Source organism: Saimiri boliviensis, chromosome 17 (genome assembly GCF_048565385.1).
Source record: "Saimiri boliviensis isolate mSaiBol1 chromosome 17, mSaiBol1.pri, whole genome shotgun sequence".
NCBI classification, from domain to species: Eukaryota; Metazoa; Chordata; class Mammalia; order Primates; family Cebidae; genus Saimiri; species Saimiri boliviensis.
Window position 1 is genome coordinate 15,604,920 of NC_133465.1, and position 23,112 is coordinate 15,628,031.

General features: G+C 44.1%; 1 protein-coding gene across 5 annotated transcripts in view; it reads right to left on the bottom strand.

The window, feature by feature from the left end:
- The window catches only part of FBXW10B (F-box and WD repeat domain containing 10B), a 90,331-nt gene that overhangs the window by 16,974 nt on the left and 50,245 nt on the right, over nucleotides 1–23,112 (bottom strand). For 2 of the 5 annotated variants that reach the window (XM_003929266.4, XM_003929265.4), the window contains exons 1-9: nucleotides 19,499–22,914; nucleotides 16,452–16,616; nucleotides 14,920–15,120; nucleotides 14,701–14,828; nucleotides 13,784–13,906; nucleotides 9,779–9,888; nucleotides 6,808–7,008; nucleotides 1,983–2,104; nucleotides 285–433 (exon numbers count right to left, since the gene is read on the bottom strand). In XM_003929266.4, the coding sequence (XP_003929315.3) occupies nucleotides 285–433; nucleotides 1,983–2,104; nucleotides 6,808–7,008; nucleotides 9,779–9,888; nucleotides 13,784–13,906; nucleotides 14,701–14,828; nucleotides 14,920–15,120; nucleotides 16,452–16,616; nucleotides 19,499–20,003 (1,704 nt within the window). In that variant the 5' untranslated portion in view covers nucleotides 20,004–22,914. Of the gene's footprint in view, nucleotides 1–284; nucleotides 434–1,982; nucleotides 2,105–6,807; nucleotides 7,009–9,778; nucleotides 9,889–13,783; nucleotides 13,907–14,700; nucleotides 14,829–14,919; nucleotides 15,121–16,451; nucleotides 16,617–19,498; nucleotides 22,915–23,112 lie in introns of those variants that run through there. The other 3 variants (XM_074388202.1, XM_010339878.3, XM_039476067.2) reach the window with 2 other exon arrangements.

The following is a 23,112-nucleotide window of genomic DNA, read 5'->3' on the forward strand; positions in this document are numbered from 1 at the left end:
TGCACTGCTGTGAGAAGGCCCTGAGCCCGTATCTCATGCTGAGTTAGAATGCAGCCTTCCCCACCAACCCCATGATACCGTGGGTTATGATGTGGGTGGTGGAGCCCCTACCCTCCATGGACTCTGCATGCTGCACTTTGGGGCTCTCCCCTTTAGGGTGTCAGGACTGTCCTTCTTAATGGCTATACTCAGTTGCTCTAGGATGACCTGGGGAGCTAGGTAGGGGGAGCCCACCCATCTCCTCCCTGTGCCCTTTCCCCCAAGGCAGCCCACTGCCCCCTCACCTTTACCAACTGGCCCGTGGCAATGTGCCACACTTTTACCACCCCTCGCTCACACGCGCTCACAATGTAGGTATCATCGATCCTGGTGGCCAAGATGGGGTCTTTGTGTCTAAATGTCTTCAGGCACTTCCCTGTGTCTACATCCCACACTGAACAGGAGGGAGAAATAGGAAGAAATGGGATGGGGAAAAGGGAGAAAAGGAAGAAAAGGAAAGGTTACAGTGGAGTACTGCTTCCCATCACAGAACCGAAGACTCACCGAGCCCATCAAGGCAGATTCTAGAAGACCTTCCCCTGGCCTAGCACTTCCAACAGCTCATGTACCCACAGCACAGAGCACCCTGACTGCAGGTGGCTGGGGAGCCCACAGTACGGAAGACCTTGGCTATGGCCCTGGAACTTAGCCTTGAGGCCCAAGTGCTAGACAGCTCATCTCCAATCAGCTGATGCCTCAAGCCTGAAACATGCTAGCTATTGAGTAGATTTCATAAAATCATGGCATACAGTTTGAGTAGGAGCAGGTAAAGTAATTAAAAAAAAAAAAAAAGGAAAATCATGGCATATGTTTAGTGTTGTCGTGTTTTCCAGATGCTGTCTTCCTGACTCACACCTTCTGTCCCCAAAAGAAAAGAAAGTTGTCTGCTCTCACATATTTAAATACTTCTGAATCTGACTTTTGGGTTTTATGGAGAAATGGTCATGGCTAGGGGTGGGTCTACTGCTGCTTCAACACAGACTGTGTTAAAACAACTGTCTGGCATCTTCTAGGTGCTGAGTGGGGAAAAGAGTGGGTAGGTGGGTGGGAGAACAGGGCTAAAAGGAAGAAGTCGAAAGTGAGCTCTATGAATTCAGGAATGAAAACATTGACGTCTCCTTCAAAGGTGCTCCCCTAAAGCACCTTCTTCCTCAGGCAACAGAACAAGTGGCCTGAGACAAAATATAATAACAACCTGAGACAAAACATAATGTGAGTTGAGACTTACATAGCACTAAAAGTAAGCCAGCGACCACTCGAGGTGGATGACATGCATTAGCTCATCTTCACAAGACAAGTACCCCACTTCACAGATGAGGAAACTGAGGCATAGAGAAGTTAGATTGCCTGCTCGAGTCATGCAGGTGGTGAGTGGCAGAGCCAGGATTTGAACCTAGGGAGTCTGGATCCAGAGGCCATGTGCTTAACCATTATGCTAGGTTAACCCTAGCTATGTAAGTATGTATGCTTTCTTTCACTTATATTTTGTGTATATATCTTGGCCCACTTATAAAATTACCAATGGGGCTCTCATGAGGATTAAATGATACATGTTAAGCATCTGTCATATACTGGTACTCAGTAAGTGGCAGCTACTGTTGTTCATGTATTTATTATATTCCCCACTATATATTTATGTATCTGCTTCCATTAGCAGACTATGAGCCCTTTGAAGAAATAAAAAGTTGTATCTAAAGGACCATATCCTATTCTTTATTTCTCCTCAGCACCTAGCTCAGTGTGTAGCTGATTGTAGGCACTCTACAAATAGTTGTTGAATGGATGGATTAACAGATACGTGAAAGGAAAAAAGGATGGATGGATGGATGGATGGATGGATGGATGGATGATAAAGAATAAATTACTGCCCATAGAAATGAGCAATACACAGCATTTGGGATTGGGGAAAACTTGTTAGAAAGTTTAATGCACTTCTTTCTCACCTTTTACCTGGCAATCTCTTGCTCCAGATACAAGCCTGTTCTTACATAAATCCATGCAAGTGATAGTCCCCTGGTGACCATTGAAGATTCGTGTGCAAGCCCCACTTCTCAGATCCCAGTATCTGCAGGAATCAGGCCAAAAGAATGTTTGTGAGAGTTCCTGAGGGCCCAGAGGATCATATTGCGTAGAACCCCTGTAGATAAGTAGGCAGTTGGGAAGCAGCAGAGTCTCATGGTTCAGCTTAGAGTCAGGGGCCTGGATTTGAATCCCAGCTGCAGCACCTATTTTGTGTAACCTTGAGGAAGTTAATTTCTGTGTAAGTTCCTTTCCTCATTGATAAAATGGAAGTGATAATAAGAGTAGTCACATCGTAGGGTTGCTGTGAAGAATTAAATGGACGAATACAGTGATTGTCAATCATGGGTAACTTCCACCTCCAGGGACCATTTGGAAATGTCTGTAGATATTTTTGGTCACAAGCAGAGAAGGAGGTGCCACTGGCATCTAGTGCATAGAATCCAGGGATGCTGCTAAACATCCTACATTGCATAGGGCAGGCCCCACAGTAAAGGAATTTCCAGCCCCTGATGGCAAGGTTAAGAAACCCTGCCCCAGTGGAGGTAACAATGGAATAGTGACTAACATGTACAAAATGGTTGATCAATGTCAGGTGGTTTTTAGGTAAAAGCGTTTCGAATGACCACCAGGCTTAGAATCCATGGCACTGATTCAATGGTACGGCTAATCTTCAAATAAGAGCAACAGAATCCTTTACCAATCATTTGGATCCAAAATACTTATGTACATATAAAGCAGATCTAAGAGACAGATGGAAGCAAAGATAAGTTATCGTGATTTTTAATAAGAAAACTTGCCCAAGGTCTCTCAATACCATTGATACTTCCGATTCAACTAGGTTGCTTTCGAGACAGGACAAAGCAGAATGCTCTCAGCATTGTGAGTGGGCTCTGGAGCAGGCTGCCTGCAGTCCATTCCCAGGCCCAGCACTTTCTGGCTGTGTGATCCTAGGTAACTTACTGAACCACCATGTACCTCAGTTTCTTGATCTGGGGATAATAATTATACTTATACTTATAATAAGTATATAATAATATTATACTTGTAAGTATATATATATAAGTATAATATTATTATATACTTATTATAAGTATATATATAATACATACTTTTATATATATGTCTACATAATATATATTATATAGACTTATGCATATATATAATATATACTTATATATTATTATAAGTATATATTATATAATATATAAGTATATATTATATATACTTATAATAATATAATAAGATAATTATACTTCAACTGGGGATAATAATTATACTTACTTCATAGAATTATTGTGTGGCTTGGCACATAAAAATGATTAAGAAATATGTCTTTGGGGTTTTTTTTGGATATGTTAAGCTTTTTTTTTTTTTTCTAATATTCCCAAGGATCTTGTAGCCTTACCAATGCCTCACCAGCTTCTCAGAGCCTACAATACAGCCACAGTGCATTGAATGATGCTCCTGTGCTCTGAAAAAAAGCCTATTTTGAATTTCTGTTGCTAGCAATATGGTGATATACGTCTTCAGGTTGGTTTTTAAAATTTATACAAAAAAATGTATTTGATAAATACTTTTAGAAAAATAGGGATACAGGCTGGGCGCAGTGGCTCACGCCTGTAATCCCAGCACTTTGGGAGGCCGAGGCGGGTGGATCACGAGGTCAAGAGATCGAGACCATCCTGGTCAACATGGTGAAACCCCGTCTCTACTAAAAATACAAAAAATTAGCTGGGCATGGTGGCGCGTGCCTGTAATCCCAGCTACTCAGGAGGCTGAGGCAGGAGAATTGCCTGAACCCGGGAGGCGGAGGTTGCGGTGAGCCGAGATCGCGCCATTGCACTCCAGCCTGGGTAACAAAAGTGAAACTCCGTCTCAAAAAAAAAAAAAAAGAAAAGAAAAGAAAAATAGGGATACAAGGAACTTTCCAGACTTAGTAAAAGGTATAAGCCAAAGTCCTAACAGTAAGTAATATGCTCAGTGGAGAAAGTGTAGATGCATTCTCTTCCAGAAGGGAAACAAGATGAAGATGCCCACTCTCACTGCTACAGCCTGCTACGGCACTGGAAGGCCCAGGCAAAGTCAGAAGGAAAGAAAAACAAAAGGTGGCATAGGCATTAGAAAAGAAGATAATACATTGTCATTATTTGCAGTTGAAGAGATCACTTACATAGAAAAGCCGATTCAACATACATGCTCTTAGAACTAATAAGAGAGTTTGGCAAGGATGCCAGACACAAGATCAATTTACAAAAATCAACTGCATTTCTCTACGCCAGCAAAAACTAATTTGAAAATATAAGCAAAGTAAGATACCATTCACAATAGTAATAAAATTATAACGTTTACAGGCATTAAGTAAAAATACACAAGACTTTTATAAAGAAAACTAAGTCTCTAAGAAAGAACAAAGAGGATTTGAGTGTGTTTACCAAACTAATCTATAAATTCAATGCAACCCCAATAAAAAGTCTCGTTAGGTTTTATTGAAAGTTGATAAACTTACTCCAAAAACTCAAAATGTATATACCATAGCTGTTACATTAAAAAAGAAAAGTGAAAAGGAGAATTTCCCTCCCCATCACATTTTAAAACATTCTCCAAATGCATAGCTAAAAATTTAAAAAAAAAAAAAAAAAAAAAGAAACTTTTCAAGGAGGGGGATTTTGATTAAAAACAGAAAAACAGACAATGGACTAGACCAGAAAGCTCAGGGACATTCTCATGAACATATGGGAAATTTCCGTGTGATAAAGATGGCACCATAGATCAGTAGAGGAAGCGGTAGGTTATATGGTAGTTGCTGTGGGGGAGAAACTGCTTACTTTATTTAAGTATAAATAAATGAAAGGGAAACCCTACCTAACACCACATACAAGGCTGAATTGGAAATAGATTTAAAAACTGAATGCAGAAGATAAAACTGTAATGCTGATAGAAGAAAACGTCAGAAACTATCTCTGTGACTTGGAAGAGGGAAGAATCACAGAAATGAGGGGGGAAGAAAACCCTGATAAACTGATGCTTTATTACACTTATATTGAGAATTTTTGTTCAACAAAATTCAGGTAGACACTATGAACAAAGTTAATAGAGAGTCCTGGCAAGAGGAGATTCTCCGGCAGATGGCCTTTGGACATATTAAGCCAGCATCTGCACTGCTGGCCTCGTGGGTCCCCAGCCTGACAGCCCATGCTGCAGATTTTGGACTTGCCAGCCTCCTTGATCACACAAGTCAATACCTGATCATCAGTCTCCTATGTATATACATATTCTGTTGGTTCTGTTTCTCTGGAGACCTTGACTAATACACATGTGAAAAGGTGTTCAACTTCATTAGTAATCAGGAAAGTTAAAATTTAAACCCCAATAAAACACCCATCAGGTCGACAAAACTGTTAGACTGACAATATTAAGTGTTGGTGAGAATATATAAGAAGAGATATTCTCATACACTGCCAATGGGAATGTAAATTAATACAACCACATTGGAAAACAGTTTAGTACTCCTTCCTAGAAATTCCCATACGGCCGGGCGCAGTGGCACATGCCTGTAATCCCGGCACTTTGGGAGGCTGAGGCAGGCAGATCACCTGAAGTTGGGCGTTCGAAATCAGCCTGACCAACATGGAGAAACCCTGTCTCTACTAAAAATACAAAATTAGCCAGGCCTGGTGGCGCATGCCTGTAATCCCAGCTACTCAGGAGGCTGAGTCAGGAGAATCACTTGAACCTGGGAGGCGGAGGTTGCAGTGAGCCGAGATCACGCCATTGCACTTCAGCCTAGGAAACAAGAGCGAAACTCCATCTCAATGAAAAAAAAAAAAAAAAAAAAAAAAAAGGAATTCCTGTACTAAGACTATCCCTTTAAAAACCTCCTGCACATGGGCATGAGGGAACATATCCGAAACCCGTCTCTGGCAGCATTCTTTGAAATAATTAAAAACTAGAAACAAGGCAAATATCCACCAACAGAAAAATAAATAAATGAGTGATAATACATTTATCCAATTTAATACTGTATCTCAGTCAAAATAAGTTAATTACTGCCATCTACATCATATAGGTGAATCTTAAAAACATAGTTCTATGTAAGAATGAAGTACCAACAAAGTTTTAAAATATGATTCGTTTTCTGTTGAGTTCAAAAACAGGCAAAAGTAATTAGTACTCTTGGAGATAGATAAGAAGGAAGCAAAAATGATAATGAAATGCAAGAGAATAATTAGTATAAAATTAGGATAACATTACTTCTGGTTGGCAGGAAGAAGCAGGAAGAGAAGGGCATGTTGGGAGGACTGGGGAATGGTGATGTCTTATTTCCTGGCCTGAGTGAGGGATGCATGAGTGTTTTTTACATTGCTTAAAAATATACATACATATGCATTTTTAAAACACGATTTTGCATCTATACTCTGTCTCATACTCATAAGAAGCCATGTTCCCCTGAAAGAATCTGTAAGAACAAATGTAAGTTATTTCTTCATCTAAGAATGCTAATAAAGAAAGTTTTTCCGATTCACAGTCATCAATTAGAAAATACATCTGATAACTGTTATAAATCTATCTTTTTCAAATTTTAAGCAATATATATGTTCCTTTTTCCTTGTCGAAAAAAAAAAAAAGCTGAAGGTATTCTAGAAGTCAGTATCTTCTAGGATAACTGTTAAATATAAAAAGAAAATGAGCTGTGGGTCCTCTAGGCCCTAGGTGGGATGGGGATCACGATGCCTTTGGGCTCCTCACCTGATACTTAGGTCATAGCTCCCACTTAGGAGAAAGTTTTCCTCCTCACACAGGAAGAGGGCTCGGACACTCCCAGCATGGCCTCGGAACTCAACGGGGATTGCTTTTACTTGCAGGATGTCCAGGAGATGGATCTTTCGATTAGATGACACAGCTATCAGATCTCCCCCGGAATAGTGGATGACTCTGTTTTGATCCCACCTGAGTGCCAGGAGAAAAGGATTATCCATGAAAGAAGAGTCAGTGTCCATCCTGGGACTGACTTAGCCCCATGACTTTTGCCTGCAGCAATGGTATAAAGGAAAATTCAGGGCCTTTCAGCAAGGGAAGCAGCAGAAGGCCAGGCCGAGATTTAACAGGCCCTGAGGGATCCCCACTCTCATATGATGACAAAAATCCATTTGTGTTCAATTTAAAACCTAAAGACACAGGCAATTTTTTTTAAATTCTGTAAATGTATGCTAAATACCCAAAAGAAAGAATGGAGTCTGTGGCATTGCCCAAATGTAATTGATCATGGAAACCTTTTTTTCTTGGAAAACATCAGAGGAACACAGCTGGGAAGCGCTGTGCAAACTGTATTTCTTTTCTTCTTTTTTCCCCCTTAATATTCAGTGAGCATATTTCAGGTTCAAAGTCCTGTGCTAGCAGATACCACAGGAAATACCAAGAATTATCAGATAAGGACCTTACTTACAATGAGCTTATTGTCCCGTAAAACTAGGTGAGTTGAATTAATTTTCCAATGATAGGATTATTAGTAAATAGGTAAAATATGAACAGGATGACCAAATAATGTATTGTCCAACCTGAGACTTTCTTACTGTAAAGGGGACACTACTGTCTGGGGGCAGTGGCTCACGCCTGTAATCCTAGCACTTTGGGAGGCCAAGGTTGAGACATCACCTGCGATCAGGAATTTGAGCCCAGCCTGACCAACATGGAGAAATTATGTCTCTACTAAAAAGACAAAATTAGCTGGGTATGGTGGTCTATGCCTGTAATCCCAGCTACTCAGGAGGCTGAGGCAGGAGAATCGCTTGAACCTGGGAGGTGAAGGTTGCAGTGAGCTGAGATCGCACCATTGCACTCCAGCCTGAGAAACAAGAGTGAAACTTCATCTCAAAAAAAAAAAAAAGGAAGGGGACAGTATTTGTTCATTTTTGGTCTTGCTCTGCAAGTGAGCCACTGCGCCCTTCCTTTTATTTTTGGTCTTGCTCTGCATTCTCTGTAACTTCCAGTTCTTGGCTTCAAGTGATCCTCCTACCTAAGCCTCCCTCCCAACGATCCAGGAGTACAGGCATGAGCCACGGCATCCAACCTGGGGACACCATTATTAATGACACTAGGACTGCAGAGTAGAGAGGGATTGTTCCAATAAACAGGGATATCTCATCACTCTAAATATGAGGAGCTTGGAGACCAGCCTGGCCAGGAGAGCAAAACCCCATCTCTGCAAAAAAATTCTGAAATTAGCCAGGCACAGTGGCATGTGCCTAGAGTCCCAGCTACTTGGGAGGCTGAGGCAGGAGGATCGCTTGAGCCCAGGAGGTGGAGGTTACAATGAGCCAAGACTGCACCACTGCACCCCAGCCTGGACAACAGAATGAGGTTCACTCTGAAAAAAGAAATATGGATGTTATGGTGATAACTGTTCTTTAAATAAATAAATATAAATATATATATATATCTACAGATACATATATTTTTATGTATATACATGTACATATGTGTATGTGTGCATATATCTGTATTTATGTACACACACATATATAAGGAGCAATTCTTGATATTTTTGCCCTCATTCCATTTGTCATACCTAGAGTTCAACTAGTCACCATCTCTTCTAAAGAGCAGTTATCACCACACTATCCATAAAAACTCAGCTTTGCCTTTCTCCTATCTTATTTGGTCTGTCTTCCCCATACTGACTGTTCTATTGTCAAGATGCCATTTGTTAATAAGATTCATGGCCAAAAATAAAGTAGAGGTGGATTTTGCCAAACCTTGTGAATATAAAGTAAGGAATCCTAGGCCTAAAATATGACAGAAAGTTGATTTTTAAAGAACCTTCTTCTCTCGGCATATTGCAATAATGTGAGAGTATCCAATTGTTATAAATACGATTGTCATATTTACCATGGGAAGATATCTATATAATATCTTGCTGGACTGGGTTACAGAAACATATGTAACAGGCCAGGTGCAGTGGCTCACGCCTGTAATCCTGGCACTTTGGGAGGCCAAGGTAGGAGGATCATGAGGTAAGGAGTTCAAGACCAGCCTGGCCACATAGCAAAACCCTGTCTCTACTAAAAATACAAAAAATTTGCTGGGCATAGTGGCACACGCCCATAATCCCAGCTACTCGGGAGGCTGACGCAGGAGAATTGCTTGAACCTGGGAGGTGGAGGTTGCACTGAGTCGAGATCACACCACTGCACTCTAGCCTGGGTGACAGAGCAAGACTCTGTCTCAAAAAAAAAAAAAATGTGTAATGTAACCCCACTTCTACTTAAAATATGTGCTATATGTATGCAAATAAAAGAATTCTAGAAGGATAGACGTCAATATTAATGGTGGTTATCACCAGGTGATTATAAAAAGGCAAAACTTTGCCTTTCTCTATACATTTGAAAGATTTTTTTTCAATAAGCAGATATTATTTCTAAAATTAATATAACAAAACAAAGACATTCCAAAAAATAAAGATTTTGTGTGCGACTTGTGCAAAAGGTTGTTGGTTAGCATACCCAAAGGTTATAAAGGAAAAGCATCCTGTACCCACTGCCAAGAACAGTGCGAAATGAAGCACTTATTGTCTACGTGGATCATGTGCAAGTTTGGGACTAGAGCGTGCGGTGAGGAGAGCCTGCCTTTCCACGTACACAAGGATCAGGGAAATCCCAAGTGCCAGTGCAGATAGCTCAAGCGTCCCTGGAGACCTAGATTCTGACCCCAGAGTACCTACGTGTCAGAGAGAATGCGGACATTGTAGGTCCCACAGAAAACATTTCTCTCCTCCATCAGGACCTGCTGCGTTTCCTGGTTCTGGTATGCAGTCCACAGGTTGTAGTCATTCTAACAAGGGAATACTTGAAGTTAAAGCTCAGAGGCAACTTTAAATACCCACAGTCCCAGAGCCCCTAGGGTCTCCCTGGCAAGGGCACAGGGCTCACGGATTCTTCATCTGAAGGCTGAGATTGCTGCTCTGCAGAGAAGGGACTGGCCAGTGAGCAAGCACCAAAGGAAATCATGAGTTAGAAAGTGTTGGGTTGGGCCGGGTGCGGTGGCTCAAGCCTGTAATCCCAGCACTTTGGGAGGCTGAGGCGGGTGGATCACGAGGTCAAGAGATCGAGACCGTCCTGGTCAACAAGGTGAAACCCAGTCTCTACAAAAAAATACAAAAAATTAGCTGGACATGGTGGCGCGTGCCTATAATCCCAGCTACTCAGGAGGCTGAGGCAGGAGAATTGCCTGAACCCAGGAGGCGGAGGTTGCGGTGAGCCGAGATCGCGCCATTGCACTCCAGCGTGGGTAACAAGAGTGAAACTCCATCTCAAAAAAGAAAGAAAGAAAGAAAGAAAGAAAGTGTTGGGTTAAGGGTCCTGATTCTTCTTTTACCTCTTTGTGTTTACCATGTCCCCTGATTCCATGAACTTTCAATGCTGAACTCCAAATGTTACCAATAACGCAACTTTTTCAAAAATGAGCTCACAAGGGGTATCCTCACAACATAATGTCACAGGGGCCCTTTGACTGACCATTTTACAGAAGTCAGAAGGTCATAGGTATGTTACATCTACCTGATAGTACAAAGCACACTCAAGGGAGTTTAAGCCATATGTGAAATTACTGCTACACACGCTATGCATTTGCATTTTTTTTTAAGACGGAGTTTCGTTCTTGTCACCCAGTCTGGAATGCAACGCCGCAATCTCGGCCCACTGCAACCTCCGCCTCCTGGGTTCAAGCAATTCTGCCTCAGACTCCCAAGTAGTTGGGATTACAGACACAGGCCACCAAGCCTGGCTAATTTTTGTATTTTCAGTAGAGATGCGATTTCACCACATTGGCCAAGCTGGTCTCAAACTCCCGACCTCAGGTGATCTTCCCGCCTTGGCCTCCCAAAGTGCTGGAATTACAGGCAGGAGCCACTGCACCCAGCCTGTATTTGCATTTCAAAGTTTTCATACATCTGCAACCTTCATTTGTTCTTGCAGCTGCCTTACAAGGTAGATAGATCACTTGCTGCACAAAATGTTCCCATTATTTTACAGGGAAGGTATCTGGGACTCAGGGAGATGAAATCAATAGTATCAAGTCTTGACAGGGGCGCTTTCATTTGCTTCCCAATCTTTATTTCCTTCCTACCTGCCTGCCTGCCTTCATTCTTCCTCCCTCCTTTGCTCTCTCCCTTGCTTCCTGTATCACACACCTTCTGAGCAGGTATGGCAGGCCAGACATGCTAAATTTTGGCATGGTGACTGAACTAGACTCTCAGTTCCATTTATCTTCCCTGCCACACTCTATCCTCAAATAGCAGGGAATAACAGTCCCACTAAACTAGCAGGAAAAAAAAAAAGCAGAATATATTTATCTTGAAGGCAAAGAAGAACATAGCGTCATGTTTGCACCTGAAAGTCCTCCTGGGGACATCTCCTAAGTCTCCTTCCAAACCTTAGTCTTCTGCTCCATGCCTGTAGACTCTTCCTCAGATGCCCTCTCTCCTCTGCTCACTTTCCTTCTTCATCTTCAACCATGTATCAGTGCCCACCAAAAAAAGTCTCTGCCCAGAAGAACCTGCCAACCTGCCTCCCCTCCAGTGTCCAGGCAGCTTTCCCTACCCCAGCGTGAATTAAATGAGGCTGCCCTGGATTCTCCCAACCCAGGTGGGAATTCCTTGGTCCTTGCTCATCTCCTAAGTTTTGTGAGCCCCAGAAACCACATGGTGGAGTCATTGGGAGGGAAAAGACCTGAACTTCAATTCTAGCTCTGCCACTGCTCAGCTATGAGACCTTGGGCACACTTTCTCATACCAAATCCTTCATTTCCCCATCCATAAACTAGGAGCAATGACGTCTCCTTGATCTCTGGTGAAATCAAGTAAATGTTGTATGCAGAGCTATGGGTATTGTGCCTGGCATACAGTTGACACTCACGCAGTTACACACCACCCTGAGAAGCACTCAACTCCACCTTTCCCTAGGAGACTCCGTAACTGCCTGCTCTTGCTATTTTGTGTGTTCTCCATACTACATCACCCGTTTCTCTCCCCTTTCTCTCTCTCTCTCCCTTTTTCTTTTAAATTTGAGACAGAGTCTCGCTCTGTTGCCAAAGCTGGGGTGCAGTGGTATAATCTCAGCTCACTGCAACCTCCATCTCCCCAGTTCAAGTGATTCTCTTTCCTCAGCCCCCTGAGTAGCTGGGATTACAGGCATGCACAGCCATGCCCGGCGAATTTTCTGTTTTTTGTTTGTTTGTTTGTTTGTTTGTTTTTAGCAGAGACAGGGTTTTGCCATGTTGGCCAGGCTGGTCTTGAACTCCTGACCTCAGGTGTGAGTCACTACACCTGGTCAGTTTTCTTAAATTATACATGTAAGAATTAATGAGAAGAGAAATACAAAGGGTGGCTTGACAGTCAACAGGTTTATTTCCAACCTGGGAGGGACTTCTAACCCAGTTAGTTCAGAAGCTGCACTCTCTTACAGACTAAGAGTTTTTCAGGACTCAGGGTGGGACAGTTTATCACAGGCTTGGACTGTTTCTGTGTCTCTTTGTTGTTTCTCTGGGAGAGAGAGTTGTGTGTCTGTCCCCATACATCTTTCTGCAGCTGCAGGCATACCCCCAAGTCCGCTTTCAGCTTCCCTATCTTAGCACACCTGAAGAGAAAGGAATGTGCTTATTAAGGCCCAGTGTATGAGACTGAAGTTGGGCAGTTACGCAAGAGACTTTCCCTCCACCTCCCTCTGAGCACAAGCTGTCTTATCTGTATTTTACTGTCTGCTCTTTCTGGCTGCTTGTAGTTAGAAGAGAGGTGATTTCCTTGAAATGCATGAGGTTAGCAAGGGACCTGGAACTTCCAGTGGTGGTGTTTGCCCAAGATGACGGTTCTCCTGCTCTCGTCAATACATCCCATCACAGCCACACCATCCTCTGCTGCCCACATCACCCGCCTCCTCCTTTGTGTCACCTGCCTGGTCCCTACAGGTCATGTGAACTAGACGCTCTCTCTGGATGCTTCTGTTTCTCAAATTCTAATTTAACACAGCTTCCTTATGGAAAGTGACAGTCAAACCATCCCTCATTAACTAACCATTTTGGACCAACTGAACAGACTTCAAAATAGACTTTAAGCAGAGAAGAGGGGGCAGAAATCTAATGGTTTTAGGAATACTAACCATGCCTTGAGAGGCAAAGCGTAGAGCTCGAAGGGTCTTCTGTTCACTCTTCATTACTGCCTAAGAACTAGTGGAGAGGGCTGCATGTAATTAACTCTCCCCTTCCAACCTAGAGCCAGAATGAACCTGGAAGTGAGGGATGAGGAAACCAAATTCATCCAGGCCCTAGGCATCTGGAACCAGCCCTGGCCCTCCCCTCAGATCTTCCTCGAATTCCTGAGCAGCAGATTCTGGAGCCTCCAGAGGCACGGGAAGCTGATGGGGTTGCTCCCGGCCTCTGAACTTGCCACCAAATGACCTGGTGCCATGGACGCAGAACATGGCCGTGGGCTTTGAAGTAAGGAAGAACCGTGGGAGGACAATCAAATCGATCTACCCATCCAACAGATGAGGAAAGCAAGGCTTAAGAAGAAGGGACTTGCAAGTCAGTAGCAACACAGAACTCCGGTCTTCCTTAGGGAATGTCATCTGCCGTGATCCTCTGTTCTTACTCCAGGGCTGAGTCTGGACCTCAGCCTTCAATGGCCGATTCGAATGAGACACAGCTGCTTGCCCCAGATGTCGCAGGAACCCACCTTCGTTCTCAGCTTCCACTTCTGAGGTTTCACACGCACCCGCTTCCCGTCATCGACCATATTAGGAACTGGGATAGAAACTTTACTGGCGTAATTAGGATCAATTCCTCTTGTGCAGGACCCCTGGAAAATGACCAAAAATAAATAAATAAATAAAATAAACACAGAAAATGGCTACTGTGAGTTCCAATTCTGCAAGAGGAAGGGAAAACTAGTTCTTGGCAAAATCTGAAGGACAGGTAAGCCCTGGCTGTGGCAGGCAGGCCCAGACCTGGCTGGTTCCCCGGCACTGTGTGTAGACCGAATGGAGGAGAAAATAAGCATCAAATGCCACAGGGAGATCAGCAAAGGTGGTCAGACTATCGCCGGCCTCACCATATCTGCTGTTTCTCGTCCTCTGTCGACTCTCTCTGCTGGGAAAAAACAAAAACAAAAACCCTAAGCTACCAAAATCCATGGTTTAGGGTGAGGCTTCTGGCAAGAAACAGAAGTAAAAAGGCCAGAGTAGATTGCCATTTGGGAAAATTGCATTTTAACTTAAGAAGTACTTTGCAGCCTTAGAAACATCTGTGTTCCATATGAGGCTGATGCGGAAACAGAATTATGGCTTTCTTGCTGCGTAAGCTGTGATATAACTCCCGGGGGGCTCGGGTTCTCTGCTTTGTGAGGTTTTGGAAAGGCTGCCTCTCTGCTCCTGAGCAGTCTCTATTCCTGTTGTCCTTGTGAGATGCACTGACAATGAAAGTACTCAGTTATCGACAGGAGTTTGGACCAAAAGGAAGGGACCCATGAAGCCTAAAAGGCCACAAATGTAGAGCAGGAGGCCAGCTAAGGGTTCACTGAAAGGTTCGCAGTCAATCTCAACACAAAAATGAAGCTGGTCTCAGACAGTCCCCTCTCAGACTTGCAGGCAGTACCTGCAAGAAGGCAATCTGGTTCTGAATGAAGCCGTGCGCTGACAATTCCACCTTGACCTGTTGAGCCAGTGCGGCCCAGTGCTGGCTCACAGAGGCACATTTGTTCAGGGTGTGTCTATCCAGCATTCCTGGAAAAAAGAAAAAAGATGGATCCAGAAACCCCAGAACTGGGCCAAGATGGGAGGTGTCTGAGAAATGCCCTCATACGGCCCAGCATACTTAGAATGTACTTGGAGAGGTGGATGGGCAGGTAACGGATAAAGTCTCGGTATTTGCTGAACCCAGAAGACAGGTCTCTGATGTCATCCAGGTCAACCAACAGACTGCAGGGATCGAACCCTGGCTCAGTGAGGTCTCCTTTTTCAGAAAACAGCCAGTTCATCTCGGAAATACACTGGAGTGAACGCCTCGACGGTCCCTCTAGAGTAAAGCCAGAGAAAGGTATGTGGTTGAGTTGGCTTTGTAGAAACTCCAGGCCAAGAACAAGTCCTCACCAAAAGCTCTCCCGCAAAATAAACCTCCTCAGAGTCTACCCTTAGGCCACTAGATTTTTGTCATCTCTTCTGCCGCATGAGAATAGAACCTTTTGATCCAAATATACGGGTACTTTTCAGCACAAAGAGAAGTCTATAGTATCAGAGTCTGAAATGACATCGTATCTGGAATTTTCTTAAAAATACTCCAACAAGAAAAAACTTCAATCAGTTTAAGAAAGGGGGAGGCTGGACATGGTGGCTCACGCCTGTAGTCCGAGCACTTTGGGAGGTCAAAGCAGGCGGATCACCTGAGGTCAGGAGTTTGGGACCAACCTGACCAACATGGAGAAACCCTGTCTCTACTAAAAATATAAAATTAGTCAGGTGTGGTGGCACATGCCTGTAGTCCCAGCTACTCGGGAGGCTGAGGCAGGGGAGTCACTTGAACTCGGGAGGCGGAGGTTGCAGTGAGCCGAGTTTGTGCCATTGCACTCCAGCCTGAGCAATAAGAGTGAAACTCCATCTCAAAAAAAAAAAAAAAAAGAAAGAAAGAAAAAAGAAAAGAAAAGAAAGAAAGAAAGAAAGCAGGGATGAACGGAATGAAATAAAATTGGTAAAATGTTGATAACTATTGAAACCAGTGCTATGTGGGTAGTTATTATACTGTTTTCCATACTTAGGAAATTTGAAATTTTCCATATAAAGAGTGTTTTAGAATCTATGCCTTGTATTTCCTATAATATTGAGTCTCCTATGATATTTTATGTATATGTGTTGCTGCAAAACCCAACTTAGGAGTACCATGAGGTTGGGAACCAAATTCCCCATTAATTTTTTTCCCTCCTCAAAACTGAATCCAATACTGCAAAAATAGCCACTGATGGGTTTAATTCTAGAGCTGCCCACCACGCCTGAGCCCAGAGGCTAGATGACGGATTGTGGCCCAGAGCAGAGAAAGACTCCAGAGGAAACCACTGACAGTTTCCTTTCTGATCTCTATTGTCAGATGTCTCTTGCAGGCACTGCAGTGGAAAGGTGAAAATACCGCTTTGGGGCCATACTGATCAATTTTAATCCTTGCTCCTCCCCCCCCATCAGCTGTGAGAATTAGATAGGGAAGTAAAGAGCCCAACACATTGCAGGTGCTAAATGAATGTGAGGTCCTTAAATCTGCCATCCCCAGATGCTATCATCCTGCCAGCCCCTTCAGCTCCACTGGGACTTCCCATTCTCATAATGGTTTCATATTGTCTTTCTTGCTAAAAATGGACTTACCCGGGGTAGATGCTGCCCCAAGCAAGTGTTCATTTTCTAGGGCTTTGGATGAAGGAAAGGACGTGTGCTGAGTTTTGGCCGTCCAATAGACTTGCGAGGTCGCAGACTTGGAGCTGTGGTCTTTCTCGGGGGAAAAACACACATCTGTGATGTCTTGATTGAGCCCTGGAAAATAAAACAGGAAGGCAAGGTTGCTCTTGAAGCAGGTGTGTTGAGGAAAATGAGGTGGAGAGAAACGGTTACATGTTTTCTTCCTTCTTTTAAAAATGCACTGTATGGACCAAGGCTGTTACGTCTATTTTTATTTGTGGCCTCCAAACTTCTAAGCAAAAATCTCAGAAAGCTTCCTGTTAGCTTTTCAGTCCACCTCCAGTCTAAAATTTATTGAGCTGTGTATACAAGAAGAGAGAGAGAGACAGACAGAGTGAGTGAGTCGAGGTCAGGAATTGCAACAGGGAATGCTCTTTGGAAGCTCATACTGAATTTTCTTCATTGATAGAAATAACCACCCTCAAGTCAAATGAGAACATTTAACTTTTTTTTTTTTTTTTTGAGACCAAGTTTTCCTCTTATTGCCCAAGATGGAGTGCAATGGTGCAATCTTGGCTCACTGCAACCTCTGCCTCCCTGGTGCAAGTGACTCTCCTGCCTCAGCCTCCCAAGTAGCTGGGACTACAGGTGCTTACCGCCACGCCCAGTCTATTTTTGTATCTTTAGTAGAGATAGGGTTTCACCATGTTGGTTGGGTTGGTCTTGAACTCCTGACCTCAGGTGATCTGCCTGCCTTGGCCTCCCAAAGTGCTGAGATTACAGGCATAAGCCACCGCACCTGGCCAGAACACTTAACTTTTTAAGAGCGAATGTGCCGCCGGGCGCGGTGGCTCAAGCCTGTAATCCCAGCACTTTGGGAGGCTGAGGCGGGTGGATCACGAGGTCAAGAGATCAAGACCATCCTGGTCAACATGGTGAAACCCCGTCTCTACTAAAAACACAAAAAATTAGCTGGGCATGGTGGCGTGTGCCTGTAATCCCAGCTACTCAGGAGGCTGAGGCAGGAGAATTGCCTGAACCCAGGAGGCGGAGGTTGCGGTGAGCCGAGATCGCGCCATTGCACTCCAGCCTGGGTAACAAGAGCGAAACTCCATCTCAAAAAAAAAAAAAAAAAAAAAGAGCAAATGTGATCTAAGAAAAGAGATGGTTGCCATCCCTGTAACAGGTCTTATAAAACTTCAGTATAAATAGCCCATTCCTACGGTGCGTGATGAAGCTCTTAAAAGAGCACCTGGAGTACTGCACCTGTGCCTACAAGCCAGGCCCTCCACCGCTGGCGGCCCTCCAGAGTGGAAGGGGCTCAGGAGGGGATCCTCCTTTGCATCCTATGTGGTGGGTGACCTAAGCAAAGTCACTCAGATGCCCTGGACTTTGGTCTCTTTCTGTAAAAATTAAGGAATCGGACTGGTTGATCTCCAATCTAACTTATACTGTTTTCGATACCCTGGGATTCACTGTCTTCATTCTATATTATCATTCTTTTATACCCCGACACACCAAATAAATCAAGTGACATACATCGTGATCTAATTGCATCCTAGGTCGTCTGGCTTTAAAATTCTTTTGAATTCCATTAGTCTACAAATATGACCACCTCTCAGGTCTCCTTGGGGACAGGAATTACGCACCTTCAAGAGCTAAAACTCCAAAACTCCTCCATGTGACCACCGCCTCCCAGCTTTGTCCCACTCCTGCCTAAATCCGAGCTTCCCCACACTGGACCTTCCACTCCTGGACCCCTCCAAAGTTCAAGTGTCTTGCCTCCTAATACAGTGTGGATATTTGTCCCCTCCAGATCTCATGTTGAAATGTGACCCCCCCAATGTTGGAGGTGAGGCCATGGGGGCAGAGCCCTCATGAATGGCTTAGTGCCCTTCCCACAGTGAGTTCTCACTCCGTTAATACAGTTCAAGCAAGAGCCGGCTATTTAAAAGAGACTGCTGTTTAAAAGAGCCTGGCACCCCTCCCCCTGTCTTGCTGCTTCTCTTACCGCATGATACATGATTCCCCTGGCATTCCACCATGAGTGGAAGCTTCCTGAAGCCCTCACCAGAAAGAGATGCTGGTGCCGTGCTTCTGGTACAAGCTGCAGAACTGCAAGCCAAATAAACCTCTTTTCCTTATAAATTACTTATACATTTCCTTATAAATTACTCAGCCTCAGGTATTCCTTTGTAGCAAAGCAAAACAGACACCAATCTTATGGTTTCCTTTGCTTCCCTGAACTAGCTGGCCAAACACTTCCGGGATTCTCTAACACCCTAGGCTTGTGATTCTCAAAGAGAGCTCCCCAGACCAGCAACATCATCACTAGCTGGAAACTTGTTAGTTAGAAATACAGAATCCCAGGCCCACCTCAGACCTGCTGAGTCCGAAGTTCTGGGGGAGAAGCTTGTTTTAACAGGTCCTGCTGGAGATCCTGATACAAGCCACAGTTATAAAACTACCACCCTAGGCTTATTTGGCCCTTAAGCTATCTCCAGCCTTGGAGAAACTCTACTTCAAGGTTTGATGTCATGGATAAGCAAGGAACATAGTGGAGTGAATGAAACAAAAGCTCCGAGTTTTGACTTCTTGCCCTGGTTTTTGTGCAGGGCAGTTGAAGAGCAAAATAATTGATCAGCTTCCCCTTTACAATCCTCTCAAGCCCAGTCCCATCCCTAAAGCAGGAACGACACCAGCATTAAGGGGTCAGAGGCAGGGACCAGCCATTTCTGGGCCTATGAGATGCAGCAATCCATTATAAATGCTTGACAGTTAAAAGTTCTGCACTTCCTCCTGCATTTATCAATTTCAAGAAGGAAGTTACATTCAGTCATTTCTCTTTTGGTAAACAGGATCGGGTGTCAGGACAAGGTGTCAATTCAAAGAACCTATGCTGTATTCTGTGCACTCCGTTTGCCTAAGCTGTCTACAACTGCAGTTCCTCACAGATTTCTGAAGTCTGGCTTTCTGGTCTTTGGGGGCCCTCTGGTCTTGCCTGTGGCCTTGTTTACCTGAGATATTGTTCTGTTCTCTCAGAAACAGGACTCTGATCACGTTGGCAGCAGTGAGCAGCAATTTGGGGTTGCACATCTGCAGCAGTAAGAGAGTATAATTCGCCTTGGTCCAGTGGGTGCTGTTCCCAAACCAGTCCAAGAGCTCCTTCATCTTCTGTTCTACTGTTTTATCCAACATTTGGTTCAAGGGGGACTTAGCGACTTTCCCCTCCTTCGTGCTGAGATTGATCCGGGACCTGTTATAGATGAAATCCTTTCCCTGTGTGCTCTGAAGGATATTTTGGAAATAGTGTAACAAATATAAGCTATTTAACTGCCTCAAAATGCTAACTAGAAACCTCCTCTGAGATAGGTCATTGATCCTGCGGAACCACTCTTTGGTAGAGAAGACCTTCCAGGCTAAGACACACGTCTCACACTTCTGGCATATGGAGATGGAATCGTTTCCCTTCTCACAACGAAAATAGGGGGCATTCTTGAGCCTTGATTCCAGGTTTTCCATGATCCTGAGGTAACCAGTTCATTTTAGCCCTGCCTACTTGCAACGGCAATGCCACCAAACAATAGAGGAAAGGAGGGAAACAAGTAATACCCCACTTGTGCCTTTTCTAGTATAAATGTCTCCCAGATCAAAAGTAAATGGCCGCCATGGATGGAAAGCGTATCTGTCCCAGAAACTGCCAGTAGAAGTCTGGCTTTCTGTACAGACCTCCTTGGAAACATGGGTTTACCGTAAATCTCCTAAACCTGGCACTGCTTTATGTGGAGGCAGTTGCTGTATATTCTGAAAGAGCTGGTCATCTCATTTCTAGAAAAACAAGAATACCGTTAGTCAAATTTAAATAATATATGGACTATTAATGATATTGTGCTTTAATTATTGTTATTAATGGCTTCTGAATATTCATGAATATAAGAAAAAATGCAAACTTCTTATATCTGTTCGGTTACAAGGTGGCTGTCCCAATGATGCTAAATATGTTTATATTCATTTTCTAAAGTCATCATCAAAGTAAAACCAGAAATGTTTAATATAATTTATTTAACTGCTTCAGAATACTAACCAGAAATCTCACTGCAGTCAAAGTTCTCAGGCAAAAAATATTGGGCAGCTCACAGAAAGAGTTTCAAAGTCACGCTGAGATAATTCTCCTACTTCAGGCAGGACTAGGTTCAAACATGGACTCTGGTACTTAGGAGCTATACGGTCTTGAGCAAGCAACCTGTCCTCTCTTGAGCCTCAGTGTCTCCATCATAGTTATGAGGATGGGGAAGATAAAGATGGATAAGAAAATGATAACTACCTTCTAGGATTGCATTAAATATGAGATCAGTTGTTGATGCTATTGTTACTGTTACTAAAGTATTACTAACATAGATAAAACCCAAAGGTTTGCAATATCGTGTGCCTTTCTAATGCCCAGGTCAGGAGACTAGGCACAACCAGAGAAAAGTAATGGAGTCCATTGCTGGGGTTTGGTTGGTGATGGCAGTCACAGATTAGAGTCAGAATGCAGGATAGGAATCAGTTAGAAATGAGACCAGTTCTCACAACTCTACCTCTTCTGTCTAAAGAGCAATCTGGAGAAAAGGCGAGCGTAGATTAATATATAATTAATCAGGAAGACCAGACAAAGGATGGTGGCAAAGAGAAGGGAGGCCCGAAGCAGACTCTTTGAATCTGTAAGGTGAGTCCATTTATGCTCAGAAGTGCTGTAAACTAAAAGTAGCTCTTTTCTTTTTCCTTAATTAACTTGTTTATTTATAATGACACATTATAAATAGCTTGTTTTTAAAGGTTTAAATAAATTTGGGTTTTAACCTATGAGGCTGACATTCCTCAAGCAAGCAGTTTCAACCACCCAACTCAGTCTTTATTCCACATTTCAGGGTCACAAACTTGGGAGTCAGAGTGAGAGACTAAGTTTCACACATCAGTCGTGGTTTGTTTCCATCCCCTCTCCCTTAATACTGCACACACATGGTTCTCCTTAAACAGCTGTGGACCATAGTAGGTTGTTGCCACACTCTGCACCTCCTTTCCTAAACAGCTTCTTGGAGAATATGATAAGGGACCATCTCCTGAGAACAGAGGGACAAGGGGTGCTCCAGAGCAAGAGAGTGCGAGCGGGCAGCGCCTCCCTGCCTGCCTCCCTGCCACCTGCTGGCCTGTACCTTTTAGAGGCTGGGCCATACACTGATTTTAGAGTTAAAAATGTGGCCTTGGCACAGGGCAAGGCAGATGGGCTAGATGGGACAGACCAATGTGGGGACATGGTGCCAGTGGTACTTAGAGAGGCAGGTGGGCAAACAGGCCTCATCAGAGTGACTCACAGGAGTCCAGTGGGGAAGAGCACTTCTCAGAGGAATGCTTTAGGATGAGAAGGGCATCTGAGACCTCTCAAGTATTCAGGCTATGAGCAGTCTGGAGGCTTCATGCCAGTCCCCTACCTTCCCCTTCTGCCCTGTTTTATTCATGATCCTGCTGAAACCCCCTCAGCACACAAACCTAAATTTCCACTTGCTTTTCCTGCCTTCCCACATGGTACCGAGACCCTTGGAAGGTGCAGCCACTGCTGGGCTGGGTAGGGGATAATATGTCACACCCATCTAGCTTTGCTGTCGCACCTGACACTTCACCAGAGGACCTGACCCTCTGCTGGCTGCAGCCCAGCCCCTCTGCCTTCCTCAACTGCCACCTGCCCTGGCCAGCCAGCAGGGATTCGGGAAAGCATGCAGGTTTCAGAGTAGGAAGGCAAGGAATGAACTGGGCTTTGCTGCAGAGCAGCTTCTTACCCCTGGATAATTCACTTGCCGCTCTCAGCTTGTTCCTCTTCCATAAAATAGAGACCACAGGCCCACCCAGCTCATAGGTGGCTGTCAGGGTCAAATGAGTCGACTTTTACACCATGTAAAGAGCTAACAAGTATTATTAGTATCATTAGGGAGTCTGGGGAAAAGTGTGATGTCTCATCTGTCCCCTTCCCATCATGCAGTATTACACTTGTTGGCAAAGTTAAATTTTAAAAAGCTTTTGTTCATGAGAAACCAGTGCATGCACATATACACACACCTTCTTTCAGGTAATTCAGGGTCACTACTTAAGTTATTAATGTGAGGGGAAGCATTTTCACCTAAAATGTCTGACCACTGCTGTATTGACCTTTGGTCCCTGTGAAATGATCTGTTCTCTCTTCTTTTCCAGTACTTGACCTCCCTCCCTCCTTCTGGGAGACAGTGGGATTTTCCCAACAAGCCAGAAATAGAGAAAAAACTAGGCATATCCCAGCAAAGCAGGCATGGCCAACACTCGACCTGAGCCATGTGCAGTCTGTGCCCTGCATGGACATATTGGGGGCATATGAACCACAGACTGCCCTGCAAGGGCCTCCTCCCCAGCCACCAAGATGTCTACTCACAAGTGCAGAGGGAGGGAGTCGGTGCTGAAATCTGAGGAAGCCAAGAGAAGCAGGAAGTATATGCACCACCTTTCCTTCCATCTCCCATCTGCGGCTGGAGTGGTGGCCCCTGGAATGGAGCCAGTCGCTGCAGAGATAGGGAGCAACCAGGGAGAAGGTCACTCAAGGACACAAGACAGAAGCCAGTCCCTG